This window comes from Bos mutus, chromosome 9 (genome assembly GCF_027580195.1).
Source record: "Bos mutus isolate GX-2022 chromosome 9, NWIPB_WYAK_1.1, whole genome shotgun sequence".
Classification (NCBI taxonomy): Eukaryota; Metazoa; Chordata; class Mammalia; order Artiodactyla; family Bovidae; genus Bos; species Bos mutus.
This window is the reverse complement of record NC_091625.1, coordinates 70,610,055-70,633,162: the sequence shown is the minus strand read 5'-3', so window position 1 is coordinate 70,633,162 and position 23,108 is coordinate 70,610,055. Positions and strand designations below refer to the sequence as shown.

General features: G+C 41.2%; 1 protein-coding gene across 1 annotated transcript in view; it reads left to right on the top strand.

The window, feature by feature from the left end:
• The first annotated feature begins 2,297 nt into the window (after positions 1 to 2,297).
• Positions 2,298 to 23,108, top strand: part of STX7 (syntaxin 7) — a 56,686-nt gene continuing 35,875 nt past the window's right edge. The window contains exons 1-2 of the mRNA XM_005904402.2: positions 2,298 to 2,416; positions 12,217 to 12,367. Of these exons, the coding sequence (XP_005904464.1) occupies positions 12,283 to 12,367 (85 nt within the window). The 5' untranslated portion in view covers positions 2,298 to 2,416; positions 12,217 to 12,282. The remainder of the gene's footprint in view (positions 2,417 to 12,216; positions 12,368 to 23,108) is intronic.

Here is a 23,108-nt window from a genome sequence, read left to right as displayed (position 1 = left end):
CTTTCTAGTCTCATGCCCCTCCATTCCACCCACTTTGCTTTATCTAATTAAAGTCATAAGAGATCCCTGAGAGTTTACACTTGCCTATGGTTTTATGTTTTATGTGTTCTTCCTTTTGAGTGGAATGTCCTTTCCCATCTTGTCTCCCCAGTAAACTCTTACACATTTTTCAAGATTCTAGTAACTCTTCCTTTTTTTGGAATGGTCCCTGTCCCGGTAAGTGATCCTCATCTCTGGGCTCCCTTGGTGCTGTGTACAAATCTTTATCACAGCATCTCTTGCAGTGTTCTGGGAAAGATCTCACTCCTTGAGGGAAAATACTGTATCCTCCTCATTTTGAGATTTGCAGTGCCTCACACAGCACCTAGCACAGGGCAGAGCATCAGTGAGTATTTGCTGAATGAAATAAAGGAAGAAATCAAGATGCTGAATTAGGTTACCTGGACCTGTGCTTCTCATAATTATTTGTGTAATTTTGATGATGCTTCTTTGGGTTTCAGATTTTTTTCATCTGTCAAATGGGGAAATAGAGCTAGCTTTTCTGTTAGGCTTTCTCCAGCTTTAATACTCGATGGCTGAAATTATCATCTATTACAAAGGCTGAAATACATATTTTATTTGATTACAGAATGTTTTATAAAAAGGTTAAGAATACTGGGAAAAAATTTTCGCAAAAAATCAGAATTTCCACTATATCTCAACAAAGCTGATAATTTGATTATATTGGGCCAAGGTTCCTAAAAGTCCACAATCGGCTCTAGCTGAATCATGCTGCCCCTTTAGATGCGGGTGTGTGCGTTTTGTCTGACAATCCTGCCCATCTTTTTCTAACAGAGTGAAAGTATAAGTTGCTGCCTATTGTCACACTTACACCACAGTATTCTTCAGGAAAAATGAGAACTAGAAAATATTTCTTGGGGACTTTCCTGGTGGTCCAGCGGTTGAGAATCTGCCTTTCATTGCAGGGGATGTGGGCTTGATCCCTGCTTAGGGAACTAGGATCCCACATGCATGGGGCAACCAGAGAAAGCCTGAGTGGTGCAACAAAGATGCAGCATAACCAAAAATTTTTTAAAAAAATAAAATATTTCTTGTTTCCATTTCTCTATTTAAAGGAGACAAATGAAAAATAAATAGAGAGCCTCTTATATTTCTTATCCTTGAGTGACCTCTCACTTAAGTACATTTGTATGCATAATTACAAACAACCTAAAATTTGCTCCTAAAGTGAAAGTGAAACTATTAGTCCCTCAGTCATGTCCAGCTCCCTGTATTCCATAGACTGTAGCCTGCCAGGCTCCTCTGTCCTTGAAATTCTCAAGACAAGAATACGGGAGTAGGTTGCCGTTTCCTTCCCCAAAAATTTGTTTGGGTGGTACCAATTCAAAGTATTCTGGCTTTAGATTTCTTTTCCACTTTAGTTTATCTGGATTTTGATGTCCTGATGATCCTTTCAGAAAATACTGTTGCCTTAATAAAGACAAATATGTGCTTTGTGCTCAGTTGGGTCCAACTCTTTGTAGTCCCATGGACTGTAGCCCACCATGCTCCTCTGTTCATGGAATCTTCCAGGCAAGAATACTGGAGTGGGTTGCCACTTTCTATTCCAGGGGATCTTCCCAACCCAGGGATCGAACCTGCGTCTCTTGTGTCTCCTACATTGGCAGGCAGATTCTTTACTACTACAGCGCCTGAGAAGCCCCAGTAAAGACCTCATTAATTAATTTGGTATTTCTTTCACCTGAAGCAACTGATGCTTTTTATCTAACGATTGCTTTATATTTGAATATTTATCATAAGAACATTCTCTGTTCACTTCAAATCCTGGGAAAACTACATCCTGCCTTTCAAGGATGCTATGAAAACTTGTCTAAGAGAGCACAAGGAAATTACTCTTCGTTTATTCCTTCATTGTTCCTGTTAGAACTGCAAGAACTGCATATTTATACGTTTGCATTTTTTTAATGGACTTGCGAATACGGTCTACTGTAGAGTTAAGTGTTGGGAAACAAGGTAAGGCATGAGTTGATGATGCGGCCTGAAGTCTAGGGAGGCCGAAATCACCAGATAAAGAAAACAGCAGCTCTCCATTCCCTCTTTTTGTTTTTTACACGCAAACTAGGGCGTTCGCCATCCGCACTTCAGACCTCAAAGAACACCTCCTGTGTACTGTGTGATTTTGCAGAAACCCCTGTTCCTTAGCTTAGAACCAGAGTGGGCGGGGAAGGCCGCTGTCACTCAACTCCACTGGCCAATGAGAGGGGAGAAAGCCCCGCCTCCTTCCCTGGGTGGTATTGCGGGCATGCGCAATGGGCGTTCCAGCGCCACCACCCATCAGCTGAGAATCGTAGCTGGGGGCTCAGGGGCCCTTGGGTCCCCGCGGCCAAAGAAGGAGAAGGAAGCCGAGGAGGTCGGGGTAAGAGGAGCCTCGGGAGGGGGTGTCTCTGGCGGGGCGCCCCGAAAGCGCGTGTCCCCGTGGCTGCCGCGCCACCTTGTTTTTTGTGCGCGTTGTCAGGTGGCCGCCGCCCCTGCGCTTTGCGGCAGGCTCTCGGGAGTCGGAGGGCCGGCGCTAACCCTGTCCGGAGATCTTGCTGCTCCCCACGCCCCGCCGGCTGGCGCGGGTGCGCCGCCCGATCAGGCGGGTCCCGCCGGCCCTGCCAGCCCAGCCCGCCCAGCGCCGGCTGCGCTCTAGCCTCGCCTCCGCCCCCGGCCGCCCCGGCCGCGCTCGCTCAGGCGCACCGGCGGGCTGCGCGCTCCGGGGCGGGGCTGGTGCCGTAGCCGCTCCGGCCCAGCTCTGGAATTCTGCTTCTGCCTCGGGCTGATCACCAGTTGACCTCTTCCTCTTTTTAACGCACAGATTTAGAAAACGCGCTTTAAAGTTCTCCTCTCGAATACAGAACAACTGAAGACATATATTTCTGTAGTAAAGGAGCCGTCTGTTTATTCGAAGGCTCATCGTGGTTGGTTTTCGGTTTGGCAAGGAGTTTGACATGCAGCCTTTCTTTGATCTTTTCAGTGCAGGAAAGTGTTAGTCGCTCTTTCGCGTCCGACTCTTGTGCGACCCCACGAACTCTAGCCCGTCAGGCTCCTCTGTCCGTGGAATTTTCCAGGCAGGAATACTGAAGTGGGTTGCCATTCCCTTCTCCAGGGGATCTGCCCGACCCAGGGATCGAACTCACGTCTCCTGCATTGTAGGCAGATTCTTTACCATCTGATACCTGCCCTTAATTGGCTTGCAGAAAGCCCTTTGCAGGTACAGAAAATATACCAGGATGCCTCCCTACCCCGCCCCTCTTGTTTTTTAGGTTGTTACTTTCCTTAAATTCAGACAAAAGAAAAAAATGCCCTTCCAGTCATATGCTGTGTATTTTTTTCCCTCTCAAGTTTCTTACATTTGCTTGGCTCTTGTAGACACATGCTAAATTTTGTTTAATTCAGATCAACATATTCTGACCATAATTATATATCATTAAAGCTTGCACAGCATCTGGAAGAAAAGAAAATGGTTATGAAATGCTGTGCTGTTCAGTGATATTGGAGTGAACGTTTCTTCAGGAGTTGTCCTGATCACCGCCCCCACCCGCCCAGGGCAGAGACTTATAGCAGTGTTAAACTGTGTGTTGTGATGTGGACAGGCCTCTGCTTTGCAGGCTGCTTTGAGAAGTTTGTCCCAGACTTTTGACTGGTTAAGAATTATGCTTTAGTTCAGATTTTCTGAAGAAGTTAACATGATACCATGTTAACTCAGTAACATGTACATTTTTCTTCAGATATCTTACTTCTGCTGTTCCTGATCTCAAAATCAGTCTGAATTTTGATTATGATCTCAAACTTTAGCTAGGGGCTGCTGGTTAAAAAATAAATCGTATAGAACACCTGCAGTAAGTCTGAGTAAAGTTTGCTGTAATTCCATTACATTTGAAAGCTTAGTGCATGAAAGAGTGAAAAATAATTCTTGGTATTGTGGACCAAACCGAGTTGTATGATAATTTAACGGATGGAGGAGCTGAGCTAACAAATGCAGTTCATGCAGCTTATGTTGACAGTGCTCATGCTTGTAGTAGAGTGATGACCCTCACATCTGTGGAACATCTCCTATGGCCCCAGCACTTGTGAATTCCACAAGACTGGCAGACTTGCCTCTCTCATCTCCATATTCCGGAGGTAGGAATAGACAATAAATGATGTACTGACTAGATCATTTTAAATGATGTTTAGCACTGTGATGCAGTAGGTTAAATCAGCAGAGTGGCAGAATGGTGACTTCGCACTTCAGATCACAGTCACTGTAGAATACTTCTCCAGCCATGTGACGCGACTTTCTGGGAGAAAAAGAGCAAGTCACCGAGGGAGGAGGTGGGGGCCATGGGATGAGCCCTCCAGAGAGAGGAAATACCGTGGAGCAGTGGCCCAAGTCAGCGATAAGCCTGGGACATCCTGGATCTGAAAGAAAGCCCTTGAGTTCACTGTCTTGGCAGTGGTTATATTAACCCTCAGACTGGGTATGTGTTCTTAGGAAATAGGTACATTTATTTTACAAATATTTATTGAGCATTTATTATATATACAGATACTTAAAGTAGAGCAGTCTATGCAGTAGACAAAAAAAAAAAAAAAAAACAAAACAAAACAAAATAAACCTGCCCTTCTGGGAGCTTATTTTTGGAGCACAGGTTGGCGGAAAGTACTGCTGATGCTCACTGTTAAGAAAGTGAAGCTGACTATAAACTATTTCTATTGCTTTATCCACACTGAATTTACAGAGCATGACCTTTATGTTAATGGGAATTTTAAGAATTCTGCACTGCATCCTGTAGTAACTAGGAATAATGTTTGATGCTCAAGATTCCTTTTAAAAATCCCCTTTGTTCTTTTATTTGTGCTCTTTAGAAACAGTCTTAAGATTCTCAGTACAAATATTGCACTTTGATCCTCTCTTCCCATCTTTCCCTTTGTAATGTTTATATATCCTCATACAATGCTAATTTTTGAGATGTTTGGTGAACACTGTTCAGCAGAACTTTGCTGAAATGGAAATGTTCCATCCGTGAGCTGTCCAAGCCAGTGGCCACACATGTGCGAACACTTGATAGCGCTAGTTTAGATAATGAGGTACAGTTATTCTGAGCCATGAAACTAGGAATTCTGAATGGCCTTTCAGAAGTATACAGCTTGAGTTCTTTGGTGCATTTTAGCTCTGGGCTACGTGCTGGATGGAGAGTGAACATGCAAAGCAGACCTCAGAATAACTTGGTTGATGTAGCCTGTGTGCAAAGATCATACACTTTTAAATCAGTTTATAGTTACCTGTGTATGTATTTCTATGTATTTTATAATATAGTTGGTTGTTTGGATCCTTTATTTCTCATAGCTCATCATCAGGAGAGCCAATCACTGTTGTCTTTTAGATATCACTATGAGCTTTGGCCACCTCATGCGAAGAGTTGACTCCTTGGAAAAGACTCTGATGCTAGGAGGGGTTGAGGGCAGGAGGCGAAGGGGACGACAGAGGATGAGATGGCTGCATGGCATCACTGACTCAATGGATGTGAATCTGAGTGAACTCCGGGAGTTGGTGATGGACAGGGAGGCCTGGCGTGCTGCGATTCATGGGGTTGCAAAGAGTCAAACACGACTGAGCAACTGAACTGAACTGAACTGAACTGATGAGCAGATGAGCAGAATAAGAGAAGATAAGGAAGCTATGCAGCCGTGTTACCTTGATTCATCATGAAGTTACCCCAGGCCTATTTCCCCATCTTCCTTGAGTTTAGCCAGATTTCATACAGGGTCTGCAGAAAGGTGGTAAATTTGGTGTTTCTGAATTGAGTGGGCTCACCTGTCCTTAATTTTGTTGTACAGGGCAGCAACAACATGGTTTTGTGTTTTAAAAATATAGTAGGCTTTAAGATTTAGTTGCAAATTTTAGTTCTTTTCTTACATTAAGTGTATTGCTTATTCTCATTATGCCTCAGTTTCTTCGTGTAAAAAATCATAATTATTGTCGTACCTATCTCCGTAGGCTTGATGGAAGAATCAACTGAGAAAATAAACATGGAAGTCCTAAACACAGTGCTTAGAAAATCATGTTAGCGATAATCTTGTTGAGTTTTTCCTTCCCTTCCATCGGTCACAGTTTCTTTTCATTGTTAGCTCAGCACTGAGCCAAGAGACTCAGCACTGCGCCCTTCCTCTGAGGAAATGCAGCCAGTCCAGCAGTGGCAGCCCTTTTGGATGAATGACGCTTAGTTGTCTCACCAGCAGAGCTTCCTCAAATGCAAGCGCTTGAGTAAAGGGATGAGGAACACTGGTAGTTTGTAGCTATTTGGTTGATTCTCTAAAGAGCAGAAAAGGAGACCATAAAAGAAAACAGTGGGAAGGCTTATCCTAGGCTTATTGAGTCTTGAGGGTTAAGGTTAATGCTACCATGAAGTGGCAGTCCATGGGACTCAGTGATCATACTCCCCACTCTGGGGGAGAAAGCGGGCCTCAGCTAATCCTGTGGTCAGGTGGTCCTGAGGCAGGGAAGGTGGTTATGATCTGTTGATGTTGCTCCTGCAGATGCAAGAGCGGAGCTTTCCTTTCTTCTGTGTGGAGTAGGAAAGCTCTTGGTCCCTGGATGTGCATTATCTCATTTGGATCCTGGCCGCAGGCCCAAATGTTAAGTGTCTTCCTCAAAGTAGAGACTTCCCATTTTTGCCAGTGCCACTGGCAGCTGAAAGGCAGTTAGTGAGTTCCTGCAGCTTCAAAGACATAGAGACACTACAGAGAGTGAAGAGTGTGACTTGGAGACGTGGATGTGAGACTCATTTGTTTGTGTGTGGACGGAAGAGCACCCCCAAGAGAGTACATAAAGAAGAAAGAGGAACATGTTCTCATCAAGTGTGTTTGTGTAGGCCGTGAGCCTAGTTGATAGAGGGAAAGGAGAAAGAAGGATATCAGTGAGCCAGGAGGACGTTGCCCCTGTCTGTACAGTAAAATATTATTTGGCAGTGAACAGGGAGGGAGAAGGCAATGGTAACCCACTCCAATGTTCTTGGCTCGAGAATCCCAGGGACAGGGGAGCCTGGTGGGCTGCAGTCTGTGGGGTAGCACAGAATCTGACACAACTGAAGCAACTTAGCAGCAGCAGCAGCAGTGAACAGGAGGGAAGAATCGATACATGCTGCAACATGAATGGGCTTTGAAAACATGCTGAGAAAAAGAAATCAGTCACAAAAAGAACACATTGTATGTTTCCTTAATATGAAATGTACAGAACTGGCAAGCCTGTAAAGACATAAAATAGATGAGTGGTGGCCTGCAGCTTAGGAACTTGTTCAGAAATGGGGAGTCACTGCTAATGGGTATCAGCTTTATTTGCGGGGTAAGGAAATGTTCTAGCAGTGATGTCGTGGTTGCACAACTTTTTATTATGAGTGTTTAAAGACACCATTGGATAGTGCACTTTAAATGGGTGAGTGTATGCTCTGTGAATTGTGTCTAAGTAAAGCTGTTGTGCTCAGTTTCATCCAGCTCTTTGGACTGCAGTCCACTAGGCACCTCTGTTCATCGCATTCAGGCAAGAATACTGGAGTGGGTTACCATTTCCTTCTCCAGGTAATCTTCCTGACCCAGGGATTAAACCCGCATTTCCTGTGTCTCTTGCATTGGCAGGTAGAATCTTTACTCACTGAACCATCAGGGAAGCCCTTTTCAACCCCCAAGTTCTTATTGGGGGAAAAAAGATACAAATTTTAAAGATCTAGTTGGTGTTTTGTAGGCAACTTGGGATAGTGTTGATCTCGCTGAATCCCAGATCCAGTGTAGGTTGGGTCCTCAGCTCTTCAGGTGGCTGCAAGCCCAAGTCCAAGGCTACCTGGGAGTAATCTTATTCCTGCTGCCCTGCTGCAGTGGTTCTACTGTTTGAGTAGAAGTTTGATTTACCCTTTTGTGAAATTGGTTTTGGGTCTCTTTCAATTACTTAGTGAAGTCCAAAGGGCTCAGAATAGAGAAACTGGACCTGTCAATCAGGGAGAGAGAATGGAGAGCATCTAAAACCTCCCAGGGGTTCAAGGGTGGCCCCGACACAGCAGAGCACAAGCATGGCCCCGGTACTGCTTTTCTGTCACAGCCGTTCCACTGTTGTACTTGCTACCAGCACCAACCGTTAGATCAGAGACACATATTTCCTGGTGGTCTCTTCCCTCCTGACTACCAGAAATCTCCAGCGGGTTCTTCTTGCGACATATTCAAACCAAACCTAGCATCCAGAGCCCACCCTCTTCTGTGACATCAGTTTTATGGGGCAGCAGGAACAGGTAGCGGAGCAGGCAATGGCACCCCACTCCAGTACTCTTGCCTGGAAAATCCCATGGACGGAGGGTCCATGGGGTCGCTAAGAGACACAACTGAGTGACTTCACTTTCACTTTTCACTTTCATGCATTGGAGAAGGAAATGGCAACCCACTCTAGTGCTCTTGCTTGGAGAATCCCAGGGACGCGGGAGCCTGGTGGGCTGCCATCTGTGGGGTCACACAGTTGGACATGACTGAAGCGACTTAGCAGCAGCAACAGCAGCAAGGACAGGTAGTGTTAGAATCACAACCCTGGAATTCAATCCCACCTCTGCCTAGTGGGTCGTTTGGGGTACCTTTCTAGTTACTAAATCTTCATATGCCACAGTTTGCTCATTGGTAAAGCCAGGTTTATTTGTCACTACCTAAAGGGGAGAACTTGAAAATTAAATTAGACAGTCTATGTGAAATGCTTTTCATTTCACAGATGTGCAGTAAATGTTAGGCCATTGCACCTTTTCCTTCTCTGAGTCATCTCCTGCTTACCCGACCATGATGCATCTCATCCAGAGTTGACCGTAGATTTCCCCTTCCTTTGGTAACTGACACACTGCCTTCATACTGTCCACGGGATCTGGGTCTGTCTGCCTCAGCTTCATGTCTTTGCCTTTGTTGTTTTTCATATAGTCATACTCAGGTATCCAAGTTTTACACCTGAGTTTCATAAATTCTTTTTAGAGAAGAGTGATAGTCATGTTTCCTTTTCCCTATCCCTATCACTTTTGCCCAGCACATGACTTTCTACTGATCAACCCACCCACCAGAAGAGATAGGATTCAGTTCCAGGATTCTGGTTCTAAAGCTACCCATCCTTGCTGCCCCCTAAAACTAATGTCACAGAAGAGGGCAGGCTTGTATTGCTTTTATTGTTTTATATTATTAACTTTATCATTCTCATAAATGGCAGACTTGATTTGAGCATTCTTTGGTATTGCCTTTCTTTGGAATTGGAATGAAAACTGACCTTTTCCAGTCCTGTGGCCACTGCTGAGTTTTCCAAATTTGCTGGCATATTGAGTGCAGCACTTTCACAGCATCATCTTTTAGAATTTGAAATAGCTCAAGTGGAATTCATCACCTCCATTAGCTTTGTTTGTAGTGATGCTTTTTGAGGCCCACTTGACTTCACATTCCAGGACGTCTGGCTCTAGGTGAGTGATCACACCATCATGATTATCTGGGTCGTGAAGATCTTTTCTGTATAGTTCTTCTGTGTATTCTTACCATCTTCATTCCAATTCCAAAGAAAGGCAGTGCCAAAGAATGCTCAAACTACCGCACAATTGTACTCATCTCACACGCTAATCCTGGAGAAGGGATAGGCTACCCACTCCAGTATTCTCACTTGGAGAATTCCATGGACTGTATAGCCTATGGGGTCGCAAAGAGTCGGACACAACTGAGCAACTTTCACTTCACTCACACACTAGTAAAATAATGCTCAAAATTCTCCAAGCTAGGCTTCAACAGTACGTGAACTGTGAACTTCCAGATGTTCAAGCTGGACTTAAAAAGGCAGAGGAACCAGATATCAAATTGCCAACATCCACTGGATCATCGAAAAAGCAAGAGAGTTACAGAAAAATGTCTACTTCTGCTTTATTGACTATACCAAAGCCTTTGACTGTGTGGATCACAACAAACTGTGGAAAATTGTGAAAGTGATGGGAATACCAGACCACCTGACCTGCCTCTTGAGAAACCTGTATACAGGTCAGGAAGCAACAGTTAGAACTGAACATGGAACAACAGACTGGTTCCAAATAGGAAAAGAAGTACGTCAAGGCTGTATATTGTCACCCTGCTTATTTAGCCTAAATTCTGAGTACATCATGAGAAGCGCTGGGCTGGATGAAGCACAAGCTGGAATCAAGATTGCTGGGAGAAATATAAATCACCTCAGATATGCAGATGACACCACTTTTATGGCAGAAAGCAAAGAAGAACTAAAGAGCCTCTGAAAAAGTGAAAGAGGAGAGTGAAAAAGTTGGCTCTAAACTCAACATTCAGAAAACGAAGATCATGGCATCTGGTCCCATCACTTCATGGGAAATAGATGGGGAAACAGTGGAAACAGTGAGAGACTTTATTATTGTGGGCTCCAAAATCACTGCAGATGGTGACTGCAGCCATGAATTAAAAGATGCTTGCTCCTTGGAACAAAAATTATGACCAACCTAGACAGCATATTAAAAAGCAGAGATATTACTTTGCCAGCAAAGCTTTGTCTAGTCAAAGCTATGGTTTTTCCAGTAGTCATGTATGGATATGAGAGTTGGACTATAACGAAAGCTGAGCACCGAAAAATTGATGCTTTTGAACTGTGGTGTTGGAGAAGACTCTTGAGAATCCTCTGGACAGCAAGGAGATCCAACCAGTCCATCCTAAAAGAAATCAGACCTGACTATTCATTGGAAGGACTGATGCTGAAGCTGAAACTCCAATATTAGGGCCACGTGATGCGAAGAACTGACTCATTTGAAAAGACCCTGATGCTGGGAAAGATTGAAGGTGGGAGGAGAAGGGGACGACAGAGGATGAGATGGTTGGATGGCATCACCATCTCAACAGACATGAGTCTGAGTAAACTCCAGGAGTTGGTGATGGACAGGGAGGCCTGGCCTGCTGCAGTCCATGGGGTTGCGAAGAGTCGGACACAACTGAGCGACTGAACTGAACTGGTTCAAGCAGGTGCTTTCTCTTGATTGTTTTGTTTGCTTGTTCGCAGCTCCCCAGGGCCTAATGTAATGTAGGCTGTGTAGCAGAGTCAGTTAGCATGCTGACTGCCTGCACCTTTACAGTGTTCTGAGCATACTCCATGAAAAGATAGTTCAGGAGTAGTTGAAATTCTTTGCTGTGCATAGTCCTATCCACAGGGACACTCCTTTTTATCCTTTTCCCCTAACTATGACTGATGTGTGGTATGAACTGAAGAAGAACAGACCTTCATTTTACCTGCTTCCTGTGGCAGCTGCCCCACTTAGCTTCCTGTTCTAAGATACTGGCTTCCACAGCAGAATTCTCCTTACTCTTTCAGGGGAATGTGCATGTGATGGGCCTTTTACAGGGTTTATTTCCTTTTTTCTTAACTTTTTGGCTCTGCTCTTTCAAATTGAACCTTTTTTCCCATTAAAATCAGAGACCCATTAGTGAGCTGTTCCTGTGTTAAGTTAAATGAGATAAAATGAAATTTCTGGGGAAAGCCTGAAATGGGTGTGCCATATAATTCATAATTGAATTCCTCTTCTCTGCCAGGAATTATTTTAAATGTTGGAGAAAGAAACATAAATAGTATGTGGACCCTGGCCTATAGTTGCTCACAGTTTAGTTAAGAAGGAAATATACAAATGGTTAAAATGATACACAGAAAAGGCACTTGCTAAGTCATCCTTTGCGAGATCAAAGATGTTTCCAAAGGGAATGGACAATTTGAACCTTATTTTCTTTAACATGTTTAATTCAGTTCTGTCCTATAAAGTCCATTTTTAAGAATATCAACATGTGAGTTTTACTCTTTGAAGAGTTCCTTTGCTAAATTTCAACCCTGTTAGGTACATCAAATTTGTAAAATGTATCTGAAACTCCAGTACTTTGGCCACCTCATGCGAAGAGTTGACTCATTGGAAAAGACTCTGATGCTGGGAGGGATTGGGGGCAGGAAGAAAAGGGGACGACAGAGGATGAGATGGCTGGATGGCATCACCGACTCGATGGACGTGAGTTTGAGTGAACTCTGGGAGTTGGTGATGGACAGGGAGGCCTGGCGTGCGGCGATTCATGGGGTCACAAAGAGTCGGACATGACTGAGCAACTGAACTGAAATGAAGGAGTAACTTTAAAATAGGTATAACTATGTGACTTTTCTTTTATGTTATTTAGGTGACTGCTGAGAAAACTGCACTGCTCACCAACAGCTGATGAAATTAGCGAACAAACAAAGCAACCATGTCTTACACTCCAGGTGTTGGTGGTGACCCCGCCCAGTTGGCCCAGCGTATCTCTTCCAACATCCAGAAGATCACACAATGCTGTGAGTTGAGTTTTAAATTGACTTCACTATTTGTTGTCAGTTCTTCATGAGAACTTGGTGGAGATTCAGAAATGGACAACTAGTGTTCCTCCAAGAAGAGATTCTCTTTAGAATGAATGTAAGAAATAATTACGTTAGAAGAGATAACCCTTAACTGCATTTTTCTGTAGTGTGTTAGGCAGCTAATAAATGTTCATTAATGAAAGATTTACAGATGTAGATACCAAGGTTTGCTTTAAAACTATGTGATTCTAGATGAGATCTGATGAAATCTCATAGCTTTGGAACTTGGAAGCACTTTCAAATTTTAGGAACTTTTGTTTATTAAAAATAAAATCTGACTGGATATGATATAGGTTAATTTTGTCAGGGTAAATGTGTAGTATATTATTAAGGACAGGGATGAACTAAAGCGGGGGTATTGTTATCTCCTGAGGCAGATGTAGAAGATAACTCGATTCCCCACAAATTATCCTTTGCTGTACTTGTCAAAGACGGAATACTAGAAAACTAGTTTAATGTGGCATATTGTTAGGAATTATTACTTCTCAGAGTATATATAATAATTTTTTTTTTAAAAATCACAGATCTGATCTATAGGTTTATTTGACTTTTTGTTTCTGAATCACAGCTAATCCTATACCTGGATCATTCTAGTCATTTTGCAATCAGTATTTTGGTCGTCCAGACTTACCTAAACTCTTTCAGGATATATTAACCTACATAGTTGTATTTTTCAGCCTACTTCGTTAAGGCTACTCTGTTTGCCAGAGTGCTGACACACTGGAACATCTGAAATGTTTTCAGATGACCAACTGTGTTTCTGTAATCATTAACTTCCCAACAGTTATTACTCTACCTGAAAGATTGAAGTGAGATATTAGTGTGTTTTGGAGTCAAAGGGAGTAAATTAGATTACAGATGATTCTAAAAAAGTGCTGCTATGCTCAGCAGTGTAAGGTAATTCATATTCTGATTTGGAGTAACTCTAGTTTTCTTTGGCTGTTCTTGGAGGAGCAAGGAAGGGAATGGCGTGGAGGTCCCACCTTATCCCCGAGAGTCCGTAGGATCGGTGCACTGACGGTTGTTCCAGTTTGTCCAGGGGCACCAGTGTTGGCTCCACCTTGCTCTTCTGGCTGCAGATCTGTTCTCGTAGTTAACTAAAAGGGCCTCTCCTTTCTGTGGCTCCCTGGCTGCTGATTAGAAATAATGCTAGTCTGCCTCAGGCTACCTGTGGGAAGATAAAGAGAGTTTATAATTTTAATTTGCATATGTGGAAAATCAGGACCTTTATCCAAGAAGGGAGGCCAGGAGGTCTTTTTCCATAGGATAGGATTGGTATCTTATGTTGGGAAAGCTAAATGGCGTCAGGAATTCTGGGAAGAAGATGGGAATGACTGTAGTGCCCAGAGATTACAGAAGCAGTGTGCACTTAGTGGTATGAAGGATGCATGGATGGGAAATGGTGTGTGAGCTTGAACTGGAAGGAAAATAGAGTGAACTTCAGTTAGGTCAAGCTCCCTCAGAAAGAGATCGGTTTATGAGGTAAATTGGACCAGAGTTGCATACTCATGGCATGGTTGATAGCTAAATATGTGACTACATTGTGGTTTGGGGCAGTCTTGGAGTATGTGGAAGGGTGAAGAGAAGACCCGAAACTCTTGTTTTTAATAGCCTTGTGAAGAGCCGTTAAAGAGACTGGGACTGTTCAACTCTGGGAAGGTACAGTCACCACCTTCAGATATTTGAAGCACTATCTTGTCTGAAACACAAGGAATATACCTGCTTGATCATAGAGTTCTCCACAGATGAACAGAGCCACAGTAGTCAGTCTTCAGCTTACAAAGGAGTAAGGGCATTTGAGCAATCCTAGTTGTTTAGAGATAGAATTGTCTACCTCAGAAGCAGTGCAGTTCTGAGCAGCATATCGTGGTAAGATATTTCTCAGGTCTGTTACTCAGAGTTTTAGATACCTGAATAATGGTTCAGACTGAGTGACTTTAAAGTTTTGATATTAAGTCTTTATTCATTCAGCAAATAATTTATTGAGCCCCAACTGCTTGCTCGTCACTGTTTAAGACCCTGGGTATCCAGCAGTAAACAAGATCCAAACGGTCCTGTTCTGTAGTTTCCAGTGTGAGGAGAAACCAGTGGTTTTTGTTTTTTGTTTTTTTTTTTAATTAATGAGCAACTTAATTTCCCATGAAGGAAAAAAAATAATGAGAGTGATGTGAGAGCAGGTGATTAGGGAGAAGCTGCCTTAGCTTAGAGAATCCTCTGAATGAAGAAGAGGAGGGGCTGATAGTGAGAAGATACTGGGGAAGAGCAATTAGTTGGAAGCCTGCTAACAGCTGGAAAACTACTAACAGCTGGTAGTTTTAAAAAGCAGTCCAGAGCTTAGGGTGTTCAGAAAACAGGAAAAAAAGAAAAATCCAGTGTGGCTGATGCACAGCACTTGAGGCAAGAGTGGCAAGAGACAGAACTGGGAGAGGAGGCCAGTCAGGTCACCTAGAGCTGTGGAGGCCATGTGAGGCCTTGTGGAGCTTAGATTTCAGTCCAAGAGGCAGGGAAGAGACAGAATCAGATCTGCACGTTGGAAAGATTACTTTGGCTGCTGCTTAGTAAATAGACTTTGAGGAAATAGAAAGAGGACACCCTGGCTATGGCAGGGTTTTGAAGAGAGAGGTGTTGCCTTGCCCCAGAGTGGTAGCTGGGGAGGTGGCGAGAAGTGCTGGATGTACTGTGGAGGCACAGCCAGCAGGACTTGTAATGCTTGGGGTGGGGTGGGGGCGAGAGGGAGAGAGGAGATCTGGGTGATGCCATGGTTTTTGCATTGAGCAGCCAAGTGGATGGTGGTGAGTATGTACTAAGATGGGAAGAACAACAGTTCAGGAGATGTGGGAGAATTTTGTTTTGGCCAAGTAAATTTTGAGGTGTCTTTTAAACATCTAAATGGAGGTGTCAAACATCTAGTTTAGATATATGAGTTTGGAGACCAGAGTGGCATCAGAATACAAATGATATTTTAAACTATAAATCTAAAATAATCACATAGAAGGGAGTAGAATTCAGAGGGCTGGAGCATTAAAAAAAAAAATGTAGATGTTGGGAAAGCAAGGAGAAAACAGCATAGTCAGGGAAGGAATGACCATTAAGGTAAGAAGAAAATCAATCTCTGCTGGGGAAATTAAAAAGAGTGTTTTAAGGATGGGTGAGGCATCATGTGTCTAATGTTGCCAAGACATTGAATAAGATGAAAACAGAGAATTGAATCTGGCAAACTAGTGACTTTGAAAGAATAAATCCCTGGATGTATTCCAGGGATGAAAAGCTGGTTCAGTCTCCGCAGATCAGACCATGTGATGCATACAGTGCATTAACAAAATGAAGGATAAAAATCATATGATCGTTTCAGTAAATAGAGAAAAAACATTTGACGGAATTTAACATCCATTTATGATAAACTCTCAACAAAGATGGGTATGGAGGGTACTTACTTCAACATAGTAACATCCATAGTAACAAGCCTGCAGCTAACATCATACTCAATGGTGAAAAGCTAAAAAGCTTTTCCTCCAAGATCAGGAACAAGCATAAGGATACCCATTATTGCCATTTTCATTCAAAAGTATTGGAAATCCTGGACAGAGCATTAGGCAAGAAAAATAAATAGAAGACTTCCAAATTGGAAAGGAAGAAGTAAAACTCACTATTTGCAGATGACATGATAAATATATATAGAAAACCCTGAAGCCTCCATCAAAAAACTAGTATGACTAATAAAATATAGAACTAATATAAACAAATTTAGTGATGTTGCAGGTTATAAAATCAATACTCAAAATCCGTTGTGTTTCTATACACTAAAAACAAATTATCAGAAAGAGAAATTAAGAAAATCCCATTTACAATTGTATCAGAAGGGAATAAATTTAACCAGGGATATATATTGAAAAATACCAGACATTAAGAAAAGAAATTGAAGGAGACACATGTAAATGGAGAACTATTCCATGTTTATGGATAAGAACACGTAATATTATGTCCATATTATCCAATGTAATCTACAAATTCAGTGTAATCCCTATCAAAATTACAATGGTATTTTTCATAGAATAAACAATCTTAACATTTATATTGCAAAACATCCTGAATAACCAAAACAATCTTGGGGAAAAAAAAAAGCTGGAGTAATCACACTCTCTGATTTCAAACTATTACAGAGCTATAGCAATTAAAACAGTATGGTATTGGTATTAAAAACAGACACATAGGTCAATGAAAAAGAATGGAGGGTCCAGAAATAAACCCGTGTATATATTATCAATTAATTTACAATAAAGCCAAAAATATACAGTACAAAAAGGAGTCTCTTCAATAAATTGTGTTGGGAAAACTGGACAGACACATGGAAGAGAATGAAACAGGACCACTATCTTACACTAATACGCAAAAATTAACTCAGAATGGTATAGACTTGAACATAAGGCCTGAACTACACAACTCCTAGAAGAAAACATAGGTGGTGAGCTCCTTCATATAGGTCTCAGCAATGATTTTTTAAATTTGACAACAAAAGTGAAACCTACAAAAGCAAACATATGTGGGACTATATCAAACTAAACCGCATAGCAAAGGAAACCAAAAAGACAAGAAATAACAGGTGTTGATGAGGATGTGGAGAAAAGGGAACCCTTATGCACTGTCTGTGGGAATGTAAATTGGTGCTACCACTATGGAAAACTGTATTGGAGGTTCCTCAAAAAATGAAAAGTAGAGTTACCACTGTGCTGTTGTGTTAGTCACTCAGTCATACCTAATGCTTTGTGACCTCATGGGCTGTAGCCTGCCAGGCTCCTCTGTCTATGGCATTCTCCAGGCAATAATATTGGAGTGGGTTGCCATTTCCTCCTCCACGGGATCTTCCCAACCCAGAGATCAAACCCTAGCCTCCCATATTGCAGGCAGATTCTTTACCGTTTGATCCGCCAGGGATTCCCATATGATCCAGCAGTTCTACATTTGGATTTTTATCCAAAGAAAACAGAAATGCTAGCTTGAAAGTGTGTCTCACTCCCATGTTCATTACAGCTTTATTTACAATAGCCAAGGTATGGAAGCAACCTGTGTCCATTGATGGCTGAATGGATAAAGATGATGTGGTGGATAGATAGATATACACAGTGGAACATTATTCAGCCATTAAAAAAAACCCAAAACCTTGCCATTTGTGACCACATGGATAGACCTCAAGTGCACTGTATTAGGTCAGAGAAGGGGGCAATTACTGTATGATCTTTATTGCATGTGAAATTAAAAAAAAAAAAAAACTCAAACCAAACAACCCCTAAACTTCTGCATATGGAGAATAGATTGGTGGTTGTCAGGGGTGAGGGGTGGAAGAAATCAGTCAAGGGGGTCAAAAAGGTAAAAAAAAATATATATATATATATTTAACTAAAAAGAAGATGGTTCACAGATTTGGAAAATTAAAAAAAAAAAAAAAAAAAAGAAAGGCAGTGTCCTATCCATGTTCCTTGTGTAGATGGAGAAAAGGAGGCAAAAGGACTGACCTGTTCCACTTAAAGGGACTTCCCAGCACCCTCTCACCTCTGTGTATATTACTGACCAGAACTGAGAGTCACATGGCTACTGCCAGGAAGGCCGAAAGCATCTTTTAGCTGGATTGCAGTGCGCTCACTAAAAATGGGGATTGCTCCATTTGAGAGAAAAGGGATAAATAAATCAATTATTTAGGAGGCAACTAGTAGATCCTACCATAGAAATACAAAGATGATCAAAGAAAAGGTGCATTTTTTTCCTACTATACAAGGGAGATTCTGGTGAGAGTATACTTGTGAAAGAATTGTCTTTGAAGGTGAGAGACTATGGGGAATGGACCACTGATAAGTGGTTTGCCTTTTTATCCACTGTGCAGATTTGTTGCAAAGTGTGGTGTGGACTCGAAATTTGATGGATAAAGATGGAAAGTTTCTGAGTTCTGAACAAAATAGGAGGCACAGGCACCAGATAGGTAGTGAGAGAGAAAGCTGTTAGAAGTTTATGGAAAGAAGAGAAAGTAAACTTCTTGAAGTTTTGACAGTTGAAAGAATGAGTGTACCAGGGAAGCAGAGGAAGGTTGTCTTTTTTAAATTCTAAGATTAAATGTTTAAATGATGGGAAGTTTAGATTTCAGTAGAGCAAGTTACTGCTAAAAATCTAACCTACCATCAAGTGTGCATTACTGATAAGGGCTCTGCAGAAATCACATGGAAGTGAAAGGGAGAAGTGTGAAATTTCAGTTCACTTTTCCCCCCATCTGGTAATGCTAATAATATTGAACGTGATTGAGTAAGATGATACTTTGCACCCCATTTAGGTGCTTCTCTTCACACTACATTTGCATCTTTTGAATTTGTGTCAGTACAAATTATCTAATTTTACAGAAGAAATCAGAAGATGCTGTAAGTAAGGAAATATCCTCATATTTAGAATATGTACATCTATTCAACTGAAGCTAAAGTCTTCCTGAGGATTGCAGTGGGAAAATTTATTTTCATATTAATTTTGATTAAGATCAATGAAAACATATAAAATACTAAATTGTATGGTTTAATTTATACCAAAAAAAAAATATTGAGTTGTATGGTTTAATTTATACCAAAAATAGCAGTCAAAAGGCTTAATTCTTGGAGGAACCCCAAAATAGCATTTCATAAAATTGGAATTTTGTGAGTTTTCAAAACAGTATTCTGGCAGTCCTGTTTTGCAAAATGTAGGGTAGAGGAAACAAAATGTTTTTAAACTTAAGTAGGTTTTTTTTCCCTCCCTATTAAGCTACTTTTTGTTACAAATAATCTCTAGTCTTGTTGATTTGCTTTACTCATGATGTATTTAAACCACATTACAATAATATAATTTATATTAAGCATAAAATATTTAAATATTCTAAATATGTAAATGTAAAATATGTTAGAAATTAAATTATGTTAAAATAATATCACTTTCTAAGTATATGCAGTAAATAGATTTAATAAACTAGAACTTTATTAGAGATTTCTCTGTGGAGCATTTAAAATGATTAAGAACCTGTTTTTATCCTAAGGGAGAAAGTGTTCTGTTGACTGTGAGTCAGCAAGGTGTTTGTGCTCCATTTTGACAGTATTCTCTATCTCTGGCCTTAACACGGAATTAAATCTTTCTTAGTGCAGTGTTCTAGGCAACCATTCCCAATAGACTGAAGTTGACGTACAAATAAAACCGATTGTTATCCAAAGACCAGAAGATCATAGTGCGTCAAAGACATGCTTAGATTTAGTTCTCAAACTTTAGATTTAGTTCTCAAGTTATTTTTTTAAACAGTACTATTTTCATTAACAGAATGAGGAAGGGAGATATACACTCGTTTACCCTTTAACATCTGTATTTTGTTTGGGACATCCTACCTTTGACATCCGGGACAAGGATAAGCAAGTCTCTGTGGGTTGAAAAGGCTTGAGCCTACTATATGAGGTGAACCAGAAGAGGGTGTTTCACAGGGCTCCTTCATCCTGGTGCAAACACACACAATTCAGAGAAGGACTCAGGACACGTGGAACACACAGAAAGAATGCATGTTTTTGAAAGAAACAGATAAATATATTGACATCCCGTCACATAATTAAAGACTTTTTTTAATTTTAAAAAATAGAAGTATTTTATACACACACACGTATATATAGAGAGTTGTTATAGAAATTATTTAACTATATGCAGAGTACATCATAGAAACACTGGGCTGGAAGAAGCACAATCTGGAATCAAGATTGCCGGGAGAAATATCAATAACCTCAGATATGCAGATGACACCACCCTTATGGCAGAAAGTGAAGAGGAACTAAGAAGTCTCTTGATGAAAGTGAAAGAGGAGAGTGAAAAAGTTGGCTTAAAGCTCAACATTCAGAAAACAAAGATCATGGCATCTGGTCCCATCCCTTCATGGGAAATAGATGGGGAAACAGTGGAAACAGTGTCTGACTTTATTTTTGGGGGCTCCAAAATCATGGCAGATGGTGAAATTAAAAGATGCTTACTCCTTGGAAGGAAAGTTATAACTAACCTAGATAGCATATTAAAAAGCAGAGATATTACTTTGACAACAAAGGTCCGTCTAGTCAAGGCTGTGGTTTTTCCAGTAGTCATGTATGGATGTGAGAGTTGGACTGTGAAGAAAGCTGAACTCTGAAGAATTGATGCTTTTGAGCTGTGGTTAAGGAAAAGACTCTTGAGAGTCCCTTGGACTGCAAGGAGATCCAACCAGTCCATTCTAAAGGAGATCAGTCCTGGGTATTCATTGGAAGGACTGATGCTGAGGCTGAAACTCCAATACTTTGGCCACCTCATGCGAAGAGTTGACTCATTGGAAAAGACCCTGATGCTGGGAGGGATTGGGGGCAGGAGGAGAAGGGGACGACAGAGGATGAGATGGCTGGATGGCATCACCGACTCAATGGACATGAGTTTGGGTGGACTCCGGGAGTTGGTGATGGACAGGGAGGCCTGGCGTGCTGCAATTCATGGGGTCGCGAAGAGTCGGACACAACTGAGTGACTGAACTGAACTGTATAGAAATTATTAGTGTAGCTCAGTAAATTATGTTACAATACCACACATCAGGAAGTAGAACATTGCCAGCCTCTTGTAGACCTTCTCATGCTTAGAGCCCATTCATACTGTCCATAGATCACCAGCGTCCTGACTTCTAATGTCACCAATTAACCTTCCTAGTTCTTAACTTTATCTAATGGAATCAAGTAATTTATGTTAAACTTCTTTCTCCCATTAGGTTTGTGCACTTTGTAAGTATTGTTGCATCTGTATTGTTACAGGTAGCTGTCAGTCCTTTGTTTTCATTACTGTATTCAGACATACCATATCTAGTTTTTCTTTCTACTGTTGCTGGACGTTTGGAGTGTTTCTGTGTTTTTGCTTTGTTTTGTTTTTTTTCCTTTTATGAACAATGCTGAGCACTCTTGTACATTGTTTTGTTTCATGTCTGTGTCTGGGAATTGGGTTGCAGTGTCGTAGGATAATGTGTATGCTCAACTGTAGTAGATACAGCAAACCAGTTACCCAAGTAGTGGCCCCACCAGCCACTGTATTCGTTTATGTTGCTCCAAATTCTTGCCAGTATTTGACATCTGCAGTCTTTTAAATTTTACCCATTTTAGCCACGGTTGTGTCCCATTGTGATTTATATTGCAGTTCCCTGATTAGAACCAGACTTTCAGAATTTCGCTGAGTGGGGAAAATCAATGAGACAATAGGAAAAGTTTCTAATTAGGCAAGCTCTGTGTGCATGCATGCACATTTCCTGAAATCAGATCCAGAGAGCAGTGTGACCTGAGTAAGCTGTCTAGTCTTCCAGAGCATGATTTTCTTATATATTTTTTCTGTGGGCTGGATTATGGTCTGTTCTAACTTTAACAGGCTATGATTTTAACCAAGTGAAATTGGTTAAACCAAGTAAAAAAATAAAAGTCCTGAGAGCTCTTCTAACATATGTGAGATTCTTCTCTTTGGTATTAAGAAACCAGTTGCCACATCTGGACCCTTCGTGCATGCTTTTAAATTCCCATAATGGAAACAGTTATCTGTAAGTTAGAACTAGAATTCCACTAAGAGCTATGTATTATTTCTAAATATTAAGAGGTGGGAGAATTGCAGTCACAAGGGATTCTGGAGTGAATCATGTCAGAATTATCTAAGTTATGAGTTGAAGGAAATTGATAGATAGAAATGACCACAGCTGACCACGAAACACATTTGTTGAGGTAAAAATTTACCGTACATATATATTACAGTAAGTCTTACCAGTGCTAATAAGAATTCTGTCATTTGAGTATTGGTTTAAAGAATCATCTAAAAGAGGAAGTTGGAGAGTGGCTAAAGCTTGCCTTTGGAAAAGAACCAAAAAAAAAGATCCATTGGTAACTTTATAAAATATGAATGTGTACGTGTAGAAGTTTTCTTAGCAGAAAAAATATGTGTGATATGTCATATGTGTTCCAGAAGATTTGAGAAGTCAGGACTTTGTAGGGGGGCGTAAAATGTGTGAACTGAAGCCCATATTATAAATATTAAGGGAAGGTGACTGAAAAAAGATTTATGTTGAATCTTCATTGTTTTATTTTTTTTAATCATATATCTCCTATAGATTAAAGCTGTTGATCCAACACAGATTTGTTTAGATTTGAAGTAAATATTATTGGTTTCTCTGTTGTGATTTCTTTCCTTGTTTATTGAGAAGGATTGGCACCTGGCTCTTATTCTCAGGAGGTCCTTAGGACTTTGAGATGAAACATAAAAATCTCTATAGTGGTGTGAGCCCTTTTGTTTCTTTTGAGAATGAATGCAGTTCTTTTAACTACAGTCTGGTGAAGAACACTCTTTTTGCACCTTAACACATGACTGCAAAAAAGGGAAGCTGGTATCATCAACTTCTCCTTTTTGGTTGCCAGAGCAGACTTTTCTTTAAAAAGAATCACCAGTCCTAAGAAGTTAATAAATTGACTGAAACGGTGTATTTACCTAGGAAATGGAGGTGTTTCCTTCCTTTCCTAGGGCGATTGGTTGGTGGGTGTTGGTGGAAGGGAAAGCAGTTTATAGAAGGAAAGGAGTAGAAAACATGTTCTCTCTCTCCACCCGTCCCTCCCTCCCTTCCTTAAAATGCGATATATCTACTTCTGATGTCACATGTCTG